The sequence below is a fragment of the Dermacentor variabilis genome, chromosome 4 (assembly GCF_050947875.1).
Source record: "Dermacentor variabilis isolate Ectoservices chromosome 4, ASM5094787v1, whole genome shotgun sequence".
Classification (NCBI taxonomy): Eukaryota; Metazoa; Arthropoda; class Arachnida; order Ixodida; family Ixodidae; genus Dermacentor; species Dermacentor variabilis.
The window spans coordinates 72,008,172-72,021,758 of NC_134571.1; the positions used below are offsets into that span (position 1 = coordinate 72,008,172).

The following is a 13,587-nucleotide window of genomic DNA, read 5'->3' on the forward strand; positions in this document are numbered from 1 at the left end:
ACTTCAGCAATTCCTCCTGCTTTGAATGCATCATGTTTTTTGCAACAGCAGCAGGCTCTCACCACCATCTCAACACTGCCATCATAATAACGTCTTTGCAAAGTATACGATGTTGCCTTGTTCACTACACTGCCTCTTGCTGTGGCCTCTGAATTACATGCACAGATGCACAAATTGCCAAGCGTCAAAGCTGTGTGACATCTGTGATTAGCATGTCTGCCTCCAAATTGCGCATTGCCAAAGAGACAGAATCTTGATCCCTTGTGACGGTGAACCTTAATTTTTGTATTTTTATTTTTCGTCATATGATGATGCTGAAGCTAATAGCAAGGTGGTGTGATGATGACACGTAAGTGAGGACAACTGAACTGTGAAGATGATGGTCATCATTGTTAGCATAACTGAACAGACGTCTAGACACAGCAAAACCAGTTTCCAGCTCTTTACTGGTGTTGAGGTAAAACATTTGCAAAAACCAAGCTGGTTACTAAGCTACCAAATCACTTCAAAAATTAATCCTTATTGATCAAGACAGCGACAAACAATATGTTGCTGGTCTTATTCCCCAAAATGGACTTCTTTTAAATGTTTGATTCATATTACATGAAGCACTTTGTACAGTCTGTGTGTATTCAGTATAGTTGGGTGCATATGTGCAAAAGATGCTGTAAACTATCGAAAAGGGAACAGATGTCTTAAATGCAACAATATGCTCTAAATGGGTTACATTGCGTGGTTCATTACTATTCCGATAGTAATAGTAATGAACCACGCAATTCCCAAACACTCCAGGCGCATTTATGCTGTCGGCATCACCGTGAAATTCCACATAAAGTCCACAAGTGATAAAATCGTCGCTGCGCACAGCATGCTGTATGTGTGAGTGAAAGCTTGCAAGGGTGAGCCGGTGATCACAGCTCAATCTCATGCACACGAGGGAGGACAGCAGGCAGGAACTGCGCCGTCTTCCGTCGCACGCATGAATTTGGAGGGAGCGTAGAGTTCGGTGGCGCAATCTACTCCAGGTGGCCTAGACGGCCGCGCGCGCGCGCCCAGCCAGGCTGCTTTATTTTGAAAGCCATCTGCGACGGGTACAGAGTCTGTGCTGCATTGTTTTCGCAGCGTAGCTTGCATTGATGGAAGTAGGCACCATGAAGGTTTATTTGCTCTCTGCTGCTGCACACTTCCTCGCTACAGCGTTTTGACAGTGAGTTTCCAAAGTCATCAAGTGAGATGTGTTCATGTTGGCTTGTGTGTGCGTGATACCAAGCTTGTTAATTTATTTAGTATGCCTATGTTTACAAGTATATATGGCCGATAAAGCTACTATCCTTAGTTTGTATAGCTGTCCACTAATTTGCTATCTCAATCTATGCTTCTCCTTTTGAGCATAACTGCGACTTTTTGACAAATAATACAAGAGGTCTTGTGACATAGTTGTGTAGGACTTGCACTTGGCGGTATTGATGCAAAATGCTACAATGAGTGCAGTTTGGGATTGGGAGTAAGTTGCATAGTTATTTCCTTGTTAAGTTCGTGTTTTTTTGTCTTTGTTTTCTTGATTGGTAGACATTGAAGGCAACTGGAGGGGATGAAGTAGACTTCATGGCGTTGTGCTGCAAATGGCGGAAAGAACTGACTGGCCTGTTCAAGACCATAGAAGATGAGGCAAGCAGTGGGGAGTTGGCTGCGTTCATCTCGTATGCAGTTTCCTTTCCCCAAAATTTTCTCGCATTGGTTGACACCTATGATGTCCTTCGGTGAGTCCTGTGCTTAGAAAAGATGTCTGACAGTGAGTTTTTTAAAACATTCTTCGGATCAGTCATATTCATTAGAAAGCACGCACTTTTTAAAGAAATGTTTCTCAAACTGCAGGTCATGACCCCTTAAATCGTTTAATAAGCTTTTTTTTTTTCTGGGGGTCATGGAAAGTTCGATATGTGCATCCTGCTTGCCGGAAAAAAAAAAAGATTTTTCAGGCTTGGTGCCCATACTCAGGCCCATACATCCGTTTGTATATATATGTTGCTACAGCATGGTCCGGGAAAGGAGAAGAGCTCTTTTCGAAGACTAAAGCTACTCTTCAAAGCCTGAAGCTAGTGGCAGTCTCGACGCCATCATTGACGCCTGTAGATAAACCCCATTCACCTATGACAGCTTGTGGTGGAGGTGTCGGGTATGTGACAAAGGAAGATGGAGCAGCTGCTGCCAGTCCCACATCGAAGCCCTTCCCTTGCTTGCCTGTCTCCTATTGGAGAGCCCAATGTCACACAATGGGGAGGGGCAGCTATCTCTGGCAGCCCCTGCGAGTGCGCCCGGTTTCTGGATAGGGCCGCATTCCTTCTCTGGAAAATCTGGCGAGGGCATGGAGGAATGGCTCATGCTCTACAAACGTTGAAAACTGCGCAACATTTCTAACGCCGAAGGGCATGCCAGTAAATTCGAACAGCCCAAATGGTGTGACAATGGCGGTGTCGGGGATGTCTTCTGGAGCAACGAGAATTTGGTTGTATGCCTTCTCAAGTTCAAGCTTAAAGAACATTTTGCATCCACACAAGTCCATCATGAAGTCTTGGATGTTGGGTAAGGGGTAGTGGTATGGAACAAGTGCCAAGTTTAGAGTGCAGTAATCCCCATAGGGCCATCCGTCCCTACTTCCTTTCTTTTGGAATCATGTGCAAGGATGCTGACCAGCTGCTTGATGACAGGCCCTCGGTTCCAATCTCAACCGTATGCTTCAACTCTTGACATGAAGTACAGAGCTTTTCAGGTGTGAGATGGCGGTGGGTCAGCTGGTCATTAGTGATGATATTGACACGTGTATTTATCGGGCGACCACGTTTCGCCGCCTAACAAATCTTATCGCACAGCGCGGGACGCGCCTGCACTTATCCGAAGTTTCTGGAAAGTTATCGATGCTTCTATCCGCTGTCTGTTGTCGCCGAACCTTGTGTTATCTGATTTCATCGCACGACGCGAATGGTGTAGAACTTTGTGGAAGGCACGCGGGTCCCAAAGATTAGTCTGGAACATTCGATAACTGCTGTATAAAAGCCAACGCGCTGGACCTGCAGATCAGATTTTCGACGATCGCCGACCGTGTTCGCCGCTATCGTTGTGCTATAAGTGTAGCCTGTTTTTATGGGCACAGGTTCGCCCAATAAAAGTTAGTTTTGTCCTTCACAGTATTGCTGCTGTGTTCTCCAACATCACCACCGCGTGACAATGTGATGGACGACGTCATGCTTCACAGGCTTAGCCCAGTCTAGTGCAGTGGGGATAGAGGGAAACCCCCAGATATCCATAAAGCAAATCCCCGTGTGGTGTTGGAACTGACACACAGTGTAAATGCAAACAGGTAGAGGCAAGAAGCACCCATGACTGACAGACCTACATTGAGGTCGAGCATTTTCTTTTGGGCCATATCAACCAGAAGAGAGAAGTGGGAAAGGAAATCTACTCCCTGTATAGTATGGCTTACATTGGCGACGAGGAAAATCCAATGGAACAATTGGCGTCAGTACACGGGAATGCTCGTAGCATTCACCGGTTGAAGATGGCAGATGGAGGAAAGGGTGCACTCAGCACAAAATCCAACGGAGCGATTGGTGCAGGCGTAGGCTTACAAGCAGCAATCGGCGTTGGTGCACAGGAATACTCGTAGCATTCACCGCTTCAAGATGACAGATGGAGGAAAGGGTGCAGTCAACAGAATTTGCGGGCAGGACACTGACCTCAGTGCCAGTATCGACAAGAAACTTCACCCTGCTGGTGGTGTCGATGACTTGAAATCTTCGGAGAACTGCTCATCCCCATTAGTGGTCCTTATCGACATTTTCTGGCCAGGAACATGGGCATGTGCAGTGCACTGAGGCAGGGCTGAAATGCTGATGCTACCAGCAAAAGCAAGTGCCACGTTGCAGGCTGAGTGAGCAGTTCTGGAAGATTGAGTGCAGCAGCTGGTGTAACTAGTGTAGGATCGCCTGGTGGATTCAGAGCATGAGCCGCGGTCACGATTTGTATGGGTTTGTAGAAGCATGGAAGCAACAAGTTTCCCGAGGCTGCGTTGTCTTGGTGCAGTGCCCTGATCTCGTTAGTTGAGTTGCCAGACTTAGATGGATCTTGTGGCGAAACCACAGGATTGTGCGTTTGTGTTATAGCTGGTGTGATGGGAGAGTGTTCAAGCAGCTTCTATAATTTTGGTGGTGGGGACACCCAAAGCCGACAGGGAGAAGTCTTACCCCATGGCCAAGATCATCTGCATGGATGCTGGTAGATGCTGGAGGAAAAGCTCCTTCAGGAACTGCTAGTCATAAGTTGCTGCTTGATCTCCTAACAGGACACGCTTGTGACGGAGAAGTTGTGTAGGTCGGCGATCACAGAGTTTCCCCTTGGAAATAAGCTGTTGCAGATGCTTACGTTTCTGACAGCGTGGTATGCTAAAGGACAATTGCCTTGAGAGTGTCATACTTGTTTCATGCGGGTGGATTGGAGAGGACATTGTACGCCATTGTCCAGTGGGATGTCACTAGGAAGGGAGGACTGGATGTGGGCAAAGCGAACATGTTGAGATGCAATACAGTGTAGGCAGTCCTTCAGTGTGTATGAAATAGATTTTGTGATGTTGTGCCCGGAAAGGAGGAAGGCGAACAATGGTTGCTTGAAAAGCTGGTGGAGGTGATGTGGCAAATGTGGTTTCTTCGTTGGAAGCATTGTGTTCAGCCATTCCAAATCGCCACTGTATAGATGAGGCTCATAGGGCACGAACCCTGGTCAGGGTAAAACCCAGTCGGCTTTATTGCTGCTGCTGCTCAAGAGACCATCTTCGTCTGTTGAAGTGCACCACCACACATAAATTTTTAATTGGAAGTATAATGTGTGCAATTCATAAAAGAGCACAGAATATCCTCAACATAACAAGCCAAGATTTAAAGATGCAAATAAGCAGCCAGTTGTTAACGAAAAGGTCAGCTTGAACCATCGATGAATGAGATTTCAGTTTCAGTGATGGAGGGTTGCCAGAGCCGAGCTTACACAAGTGTCGCTGCTTCTGGAAATAAGGCATGCCCGTATGATTTTCCTCACGTCATCGTCATGGTGTCAGTTATGTCTATATAGGTAATGTCTGTTATTGTACAATTCCAGACATTTGCTGATGAAAAAATGTACTGCCTCTTTGTCTTTACTGTGCTATTCTTAAGACATCACTTTAATGTCTTTGCTGCAGCAACTAGTAGGTGAGCATAGTGAATATCCAGGGCCAAACAATGTAGTGCTATAATGGCATGCATCATTTTTTATGCTGGTCTCCATTTTCTCTGGATTGTCACTGCTATCAAGTTATTGCTCAGCATAAGACAGACCTACTGCTTAAAAATTTTTATGAACATTGTCACCAGTTCTGTAGCATAAGATATACGTCTAATCAGATTGAGTGCATATCGTGGACAATGTGCATTCTCAAACATACACGGGCAATAGTTTTTGCTCTAACGTACAGTGATGCTTGTATAACTAGCAGGGGTGTTCAAATACGAATATTGTCACGTGGTCGTGACGTCAAAGAACACAGTAGCAATACTGTGAAAGGCAAAACTAGCTTTTATTGGGCAAACCTGTGCCCACAAAACAGGCTACACTTAAAGAACAACGAGAGCGGCGAACACAGTCTGCGATCGACAAAAATCTGACCAGCGGGTCAATCGCGTCTGCTTTTATACGGCAGTCGTCAAATGTTCCAGACTAATCGTTCGGACCCACGTGCCTTCCACAAAGTTCTACACCATTCGCATCACGCGATGAAATCAGATAACACAAGGTGCAGCGACAACAGACAGCCGGGTAGAAGCATCGATAACGTTTCAGAAACTTCCGATACATGAAGGCGCGTCCCGCGCTTTGCGATTACATTTGTTAGGCGGCGAAACGTGGTCGCCCGATAAAGATAAGTACACGTGTCAATACCCCCTTCTTAAAGAGCATCGACCCGATGCTGCATACAAATGAAAGTAATCAAAAAAAAAAAACCCGTAGCAAAGAAAACAAGAAAATAAAGAAGTTCGTCAGCGTCCGTAAAAGGGTTTCAGACGCACCACGTGGACCACTTCAGATCGTGCGCGGCGCCGCTGTGAATGTGAAATTCTGTCTAGTACGACCTCATAGTCCAGTGCGCCAATACGTCGAATGACCTTGTAGGGTCCGAAATAGCGGCGCGATAGTTTCTCATTCAGTCCTCGTCGGCGTATCGGTGTCCAAATCCAAACACGGTTGCCGGGCTGGTACTCAACGAAGCGTCGTCGGAGGTAGTACTGTCGGCTGTCGGTCCTCTGTTGGTTCTTGATCCGTAGGCGGGCGAGCTGTCGGGCTTCTTCGGCGCGCTGGAGATAGCTAGAGATGTCAACATTCTCTTCGTCAGTGACGTGGGGCAGCATGGCGTCGAGCGTCGTCGTCGGGTTCCTGTCGTAAACCAGCTTAAACAGCGTGATTTGTGTTGTTTCTTGCACCGCTGTGTTGTAAGCGAAGGTTACATACGGCAGAACTGCGTCCCACATCTTGTGCACGACGTCGACGTACATTGCTAGCATGTCGGCGAGGGTTTTGTTCAGGCGCTCCGTGAGACCATTCGTCTGCGGATGGTAGGCAGTTGTCCTCCTGTGGCTTGTCTGGCTGTACTGCAGAATGGCTTGGGTGAGCTCTGCTGTAAAAGCCGTTCCTCTGTCGGTGTTGAGGACATCTGGGGCGCCATGTCGCAGCAGGATGTGCTCGACGAAAAATTTCGCCACTTCGGCTGCGCTGCCTTTTGGTAGAGCTTTAGTTTCAGCGAAGCGGGTGAGGAAGTTCGTCGCCACGATGATCCACTTATTCCCGGATGTTGACGTCGGAAACGGCCCCAAAAATCCACCCCAGTCTGCTGGAATGGTCGAGGAGGAGGTTCGATCGGCTGTAGTAATCCTGCTGGCCTTGTCGGTGGTGTCTTGCGTCGCTGACAGCCTCCGTATGTCTTGACGTAACGGGCGACGTCGGCGGTCAGACGCGGCCAGTAATACCTTTCCTGTATTCTCGACAGCGTCCGGGAGAATCCGAGATGCCCAGCGGTTGGATCGTCATGTAGGGCGTGCAGTATTTCTGGACGCAGCGCTGACGGTACAACAAGAAGGTAGCTGGCGCGGACTGGTGAGAAGTTCTTCACGAGCAGGTTCTTTTGTAGCAGGAACGAAGACAACCCGCGCTTAAATGCCCTAGGGACAATGTAGGTGTTCCCTTCCAAATACTCGACGAGGGCTTTTAGCTCCGCGTCTGCTCATTGCTGTTTAGTGAAGTCTTCCGCGCTTATTATCCCAAGGAAGGGGTCGTCGTCCTCGTCGTCTTGTGGCGGGGGATCGATGGGGGCGCGTGATAAGCAGTCGGCGTTGGAGTGTTTTCTTCCAGACTTGTATGTTACCGTGACGTCATATTCTTGCAGTCTGAGGCTCCACCGCGCCAGCCGTCCTGAAGGGTCCTTTAAGTTAGCTAGCCAACACAACGCGTGATGGTCGCTGACGACTTTGAATGGCCCGCCATAGAGGTAAGGGCGGAATTTAGCTGTAGCCCAAATAATGGCGAGGCATTCCTTTTCAATCGTAGAATAATTGCTTTCCACTTTTGACAGCGACCGGCTAGCATACGATATCACCCGTTCAAGTCCTTCTTTCCTCTGGACTAGGATGGCACCGAGGCCTAGGCTACTGGCGTCACTGGATTTCAGCATCGGTGTCCTCGTCGAAGTGTGCAAGTACCGGCGGCGACTGCATGCATCGTTTGAGTTCTTGAAGTGCCTTGGCCTGCGGTGTTTCCCACTTGAACTCGACGTCACATTTGGTTGTGTGTGTTAGCGGCTCTGCGATGCGTGAAAATTCCTTGACAAAGCACCTATAGTAGGCACACATGCCAAGGAATCTGTGCACTGCCTTCTTCTCGGTTGGCTGCGGGAACTTTGCGATGGCAGCTGTCTTCTGTGGGCCGGGGCGTACTCCTGATTTGCTGATGACGTGGCCTGGGAACAAAAGCTCATCGTAAGTGAAGCGGCACTTTTCCGGCTTCAGAGTGAGTCCTGATGACTTGATGGCCGCTAACACTGTCGCAAGCCGCCTAAGGTGATCGTCGAAATTTCCGGCGAAGACAACGACGTCATCTAAGTAAACAAGACACGTCTGCCACTTCAATCCTGCTAACACAGTGTCCATGACGCGCTGAAACGTTGCAGGCGCCGAGCACAGTCCGAATGGCATGACCTTGAACTCGTAGAGGCCGTCTGGCGTGATGAAGGCGATCTTTTCGCGATCTCGCTCTAGTCGACTTCTATTTGCCAGTAGCCAGACTTGAGGTCCATCGACGAGAAGTATTTAGCATTGCAGAGGTGATCCAATGTGTCGTCTATCTGTGGAAGGGGGTACACATCCTTCTTCGTGATCTTGTTCAGTCAACGATAATCGACGCAGAAGCGTAGGGTTCCGTCCTTTTTCTTCACCAGGACTACAGGAGAGGCCCACGGGCTTTTTGACGGCTGGATGATGTCGTCGCGCAGCATTTCGTCGACTTGTTGCCTAATAGCTTCACATTCTCGCGTGGAAACTCGGTAAGGGCTCTGGCGGAGTGGTCGAGTGCACTCTTCGATTATTATGCGATGCTTTGCAACTGGTGTTTGTCGAATCCTCGATGACGCCGAAAAGTAGTCTTTGTATCGTCGGAGAAGACTTCTGATCTGTTGCTGCTTACTCATAGGAAGACTTGGATTCATGTCGAAGTCTGGTTCGGGGACTGTCCTCATCGGGGTAGATGCGGCTGAATCCGGGAGGACAAAGGCATTGCTGGTTTCCACAATTTCCTCGATGTATGCGATTGTCGTGCCCTTGTTGATGTGCTTGAACGCTTGGCTGAAGTTGGTTAGCATAACTTCCACTTGCCCTCCGTGGAGTCGTGCGATCCCTCTTGCGACGCAAATTTCACGGTCGAGCAGTAGATGTTGGTCGCCCTCGATGACGCCTTCTACATCAGCGGATGTTTCGGTGCCAATGGAAATAATAATGCTGGAGCGCAGCGGGATGCTCACTTGATCTTCGAGCGCACTCAAGGCGTGGTGACTACGACAGCTCTCCGGCGGTATCGCTTGATCTTGCGACAGCGTTATCGATTTTGACTTCAGGTCGATGACTATGCCATGTTGATTCAGGAAGTCCATGACGAGAATGACTTCTCGTGAACACTGTTGGAGGATAACGAAGGTGGCAGGGTAAGTCCGGTCATGAACGGTAATTCTTGCCGTGCAGACCCCAGTTGGCATAATCAGGTGTCCTCCAGCGGACCGAATTTGAGGGCCTTCCCATGCAGTCTTAACTTTCCTCAACTGGGTGGCGATGGGTCCACTCATGACGGAGTAATCGGCTCCTGTGTCTACTAAGGCGGTGACTGCATGGCCGTCGAAAAGCACGTCGAGGTCGGTGGTACTTTGTCTTGCGTTACAGTTAGGTCTTGGCGGCGGATCGCAGCTGCATCGTGTTGAACTGAAGTTGGAACGTCGCGTCGTGAAGTCATCTTTCGTCGGTGTAGTCTTGGCTTCTTGATTTCGTCGGGATGGCGGCTTGTCATTATTATGTCGTCTAGATGGTCTCTTCGTCGTCTTCGGCGGCGGTGGCGGAGGATCTTCCTCAGTTCGACGAACAGCAACCACACCTGCATCGGTTGCTGCTTTTAGTTTTCCGGATATAGGCTGACGGTCCGGCCCCGGACTGGGCCAGTGTATGGTCGGTGCTGTGGCGACAGGTAGCGGCCTGGTGGCGGCGAGGTAGTCGGCGATATCGCGAGGTCGTTCGCCAATCTGTGGCCGCGGCGTGTTAACGGCGAAACCTCGCAGTCCCATCTCCCGGTATGGGCATCGGCGGTACACATGGCCGGCTTCTCCGCAGTGGTAGCAGAGCGGCCGATGGTCGGGGGCGTGCCAAACGTCAGTCTTCCTTGAAATGCCGCGTGGGTTGACAGGTTGGCATGCTGGCGGCGGGGGTGGTGGTGGACGACGGAACTGTGTCGTCACCGGGCCCGGCTGTGGGCTTGGAGGGGTAACGTGACGGCGGGCTACAGCGGCGTATGAGGCTGCGGCGATTCAGGGGCTACTCCGAGTTGTTGTTCGGGCTCCTCACGCACGGCGTCGGCAATCGAAGTCACTTGAGGCTGTGATGACGCGAACAGCTTCTGTAGCTCCTCGCGCACGACCGCTCGGATAGTCTCGCGCAGGTCGTCGGTGGCCAGCGACTGAACTCCCGTGTAGCTTGTCGAGTTCGGGCGGCGGTCGAATTGCCGGTTTCACATCTCGAGTGTCTTCTCAATGCTGGTGGCCTCGCGAAGAAACTCGTCGACTGTCTTTGGTGAGCTTCGTACCATTCCAGCAAAAAGTTCCCCCTTCACACCACACATGAGTAGGTGGAGTTTTTTCTCCTTGGGCATTTCAAGGTCGGCATGGTGAAATAGACAGCTCATTTCTTCCGTAAAGATGGCAACGTTCTCCTTTGGTAGCTGCACTCGGGCGTCCAGCATAGCTTCGGCCCTTTCCTTGCGCACAACGCTTGTAAAGGTGCGCAGAAAGCCGCTACGGAACAGGTACCACATTGTCAAGGTCGACTCCCTGTTCTCAAACCACGTCCTGGCCACGTCTTCGAATATGAAGAAGACATGTCGCAGTTTGTCGTCGCTGTTCCAGTTATTAAATGTAGCGACTCTCTCATACGTCTCAAGCCAGCTTTCTGGGTCCTCGAACGTTGAACCGCGGAACGCCGGAGGCTCCCTGGGCTGCTGCAGCACGACAGGGGACGCTGGGGCTGCCATTGGGGTGGATTTGGGGGCAATCTTCCTGGCAGGCAAAAGTCCGTGCTCCGGGCGAAGTCCTCGCAGCCTGCGGCTACCTCGCTGGTTCTTGGCGACGTTGGTGTTGTCTTCCGCGTGCGGGCTTGTGTCACGGCTTTGTGGGGGCGTCTGGTACATGAACGCAAAGCACCTCCACCAGATGTCACGTGGCCGTGACATCAAAGAACACAGTAGCAATACCGTGAAAGGCAAAACTAGCTTTTATTGGGCGAACCTGTGCCCACAAAACAGGCTACACTTAAAGCACAACGAGAGTGGTGAACACTGTCTGTGATCGTCGAAAATCTGATCAGCGGGTCAAGCGTGTCGGCTTTTATACGGCAGTCGTCGAATGTTCTAGACTAATCGTTCGGACCCGCGTGCCTTCCACAAGGTTCTACACCATTCGCATCATGCGATGAAATCGGATAACACAAGGTTCGGCGACAACAGACAGCCGGTTAGAAGCATCGATAACTTTTCAGAAACTTCGGATACATGAAGGCGCGTCCCGCGCTGTGCGATTACATTTATTAGGCGGCGAAACGTGGTCGCCCGATAAAGATAAGTATACGTGTCAATATTAAAGAAAGGCAACCTGCGAATATTGAATCAAATATAGAATACATTTCTGATTTCGGAAGAAACCCGATTTAAGAGGTTTGCTCTGAGTCTGTTTAGTAAAAGAAATAAGCCTTATATATGCACTGAAATGAAGATGTAATACCATAACCATTAAACATCCAGACAACTGAGGAGCTTGTAAATGATAAACAGATGCTTTCATCTATTGGGGCACCATGAGAATAAATGTAATGAAACAAGGGTACTGCATGTTACCAGATGCGTGTACAGTGTTGTGTTCACTGAAGGAGAGAAGTGTATTACGACAGCATCATGCTTGTTTGAAAGAGATGCTAACATGGTGAGATTGGCCGATTATAAATTGGAACACATTCGCATATAGGCTGCCTAAAAGTGAGCCATTCTTATTGAGTAGAAAATATTGAGCCAAAGTTATCTGCCCCTTGCAACAACCGCAGCTATTCTGCTGCAGAATCACTCGAAACAGTCCTCATGTTTATCGCTCTCTCTTGAGACTCCAATAACTGTTAATAAGTGCTTGTATCTCTTATATGTTCGAAGGAAACAAATATCTTATATACGCGCGTAATGAATGCACTTCTATTCCCAATATATTGAAGTAAAGCTGGGGGGGTGTGTTGATTAGGTGGAGTAAATTTCATGGAGACATTTTCGAAACAGCAAAAATGGAAAAGTAAGGCAGTAATGATTCGGAACATGCATAGGCAGTAATGATTTGGAACATGCATAAGATAACTTATCTTTGCAGTAGATATACATGTATACCATTTGCAAACTGTAAATTCACATTGAAACCACCAGACCTCCTGTTCGGGTTGCTGGCCACTTCATCCACATCGTGGTTCCACCATAGAACAAAGAAACAAAGTGTCAGCCGCGTGAAGTTGGTAGAGCCCAAGGCAATTGCGGGAAGCGAAACTGAACGCGTGCTTCGAACAGCGTTCTCCGATCATGCCTCAGCTTGTCTTTACAGCCGCTTCCGGGCATCTGCCGTTATTGCAAGCATCATGTAGAAACGCGTACCTCTTAACGCAATAGCATTAAGGGCCCCATATCGCAGAAAATCTAGCGTCAGCATTTGGCATCCAACACTGGATGTCGTTCCGGCAAAAATATTTTCGAATCATGCATACCCAGGCTCTCCTTGTGGCACAAGGAAGTTGCCAAAATAATTTAATTTCTCTAGGTAAAATACATAGAAAAATCACAAAGTACGATTTACACACAACCTACAGACATCATAGTGTTGGATGGTAATTTGAATAGACGAGAAAACATAATTCTGTTACGCGAAAACTCAAACCCCTGTACCAGCGATTCTACCATTCATAGACTGGCCACAGTGTCTGCCATTTGTATGTACCAGCATTCAAATATCTTGGAGGCTATGGAGCAACGTGCCTGGTTCCTTGCAACACCTCTAGACGGCACTCACCTCCACCGCCTCGCGGCCCACACAAGAGGCCGTGTTTCTACCAGAAAGCCCGCCTTCATGCATAGTGTTCACGCCAGTGTTTCCCATTAAACATTACGGTTACATATGCTGCAGTTGCCGGGAAGCATGAGAAGCAGTCGGAGATCTTTGAATTCTCTCACATTCCACTATTAAAGGCGAAGGTTAAGCGCCCTCCAAATTTTTTTACAAGCACACTGTATGCATTTCTTTATGCGACCGTCCTGCTCATCAGCATGTCAAAGTTTATCAGTGTCCAATCAGCATTTCCGTCTTGTGAGCAGATAAACTCTATGTCACATAGCAGGCGTGTAACTAGACTTAAGGCCCATCACACACATTGAAACCCAAGGCAGGCAGAGAAGCAAGCCACAAACATGCGAATTCGACACTATGCCTATGACCACTATACCGATCAAGTGCGGCACAGTGGTCCCCGTGCACCCTGCCCCGCCACACATCTCATGCGCGTGCTCTTCTATTACGTCAGCGTAAAGTACATAAACTGTGTATGTGGCAGAGAGCCACATGCATTTTTTTTCTCTATTGAATCGGCAAGGTGCCTTTGCACAGGAAAGGATGTGTGAAGCATTAAGTGCGCTTACTTAAAACACATGTGCAAGAGTCAAAGATTGTAGTCTCTTTGAAAAACTACA

General features: G+C 48.8%; 1 protein-coding gene across 6 annotated transcripts in view; it reads left to right on the forward strand.

Annotated features, from left to right (window-relative positions):
- Naprt (nicotinate phosphoribosyltransferase) overlaps positions 1-13,587 on the forward strand; it is a 49,633-nt gene that overhangs the window by 8,831 nt on the left and 27,215 nt on the right. For all 6 annotated transcript variants that reach the window (XM_075689431.1, XM_075689432.1, XM_075689434.1 and 3 more), the window contains exon 6: positions 1,570-1,760. In XM_075689431.1, the coding sequence (XP_075545546.1) occupies positions 1,570-1,760 (191 nt within the window). The remainder of the gene's footprint in view (positions 1-1,569; positions 1,761-13,587) is intronic.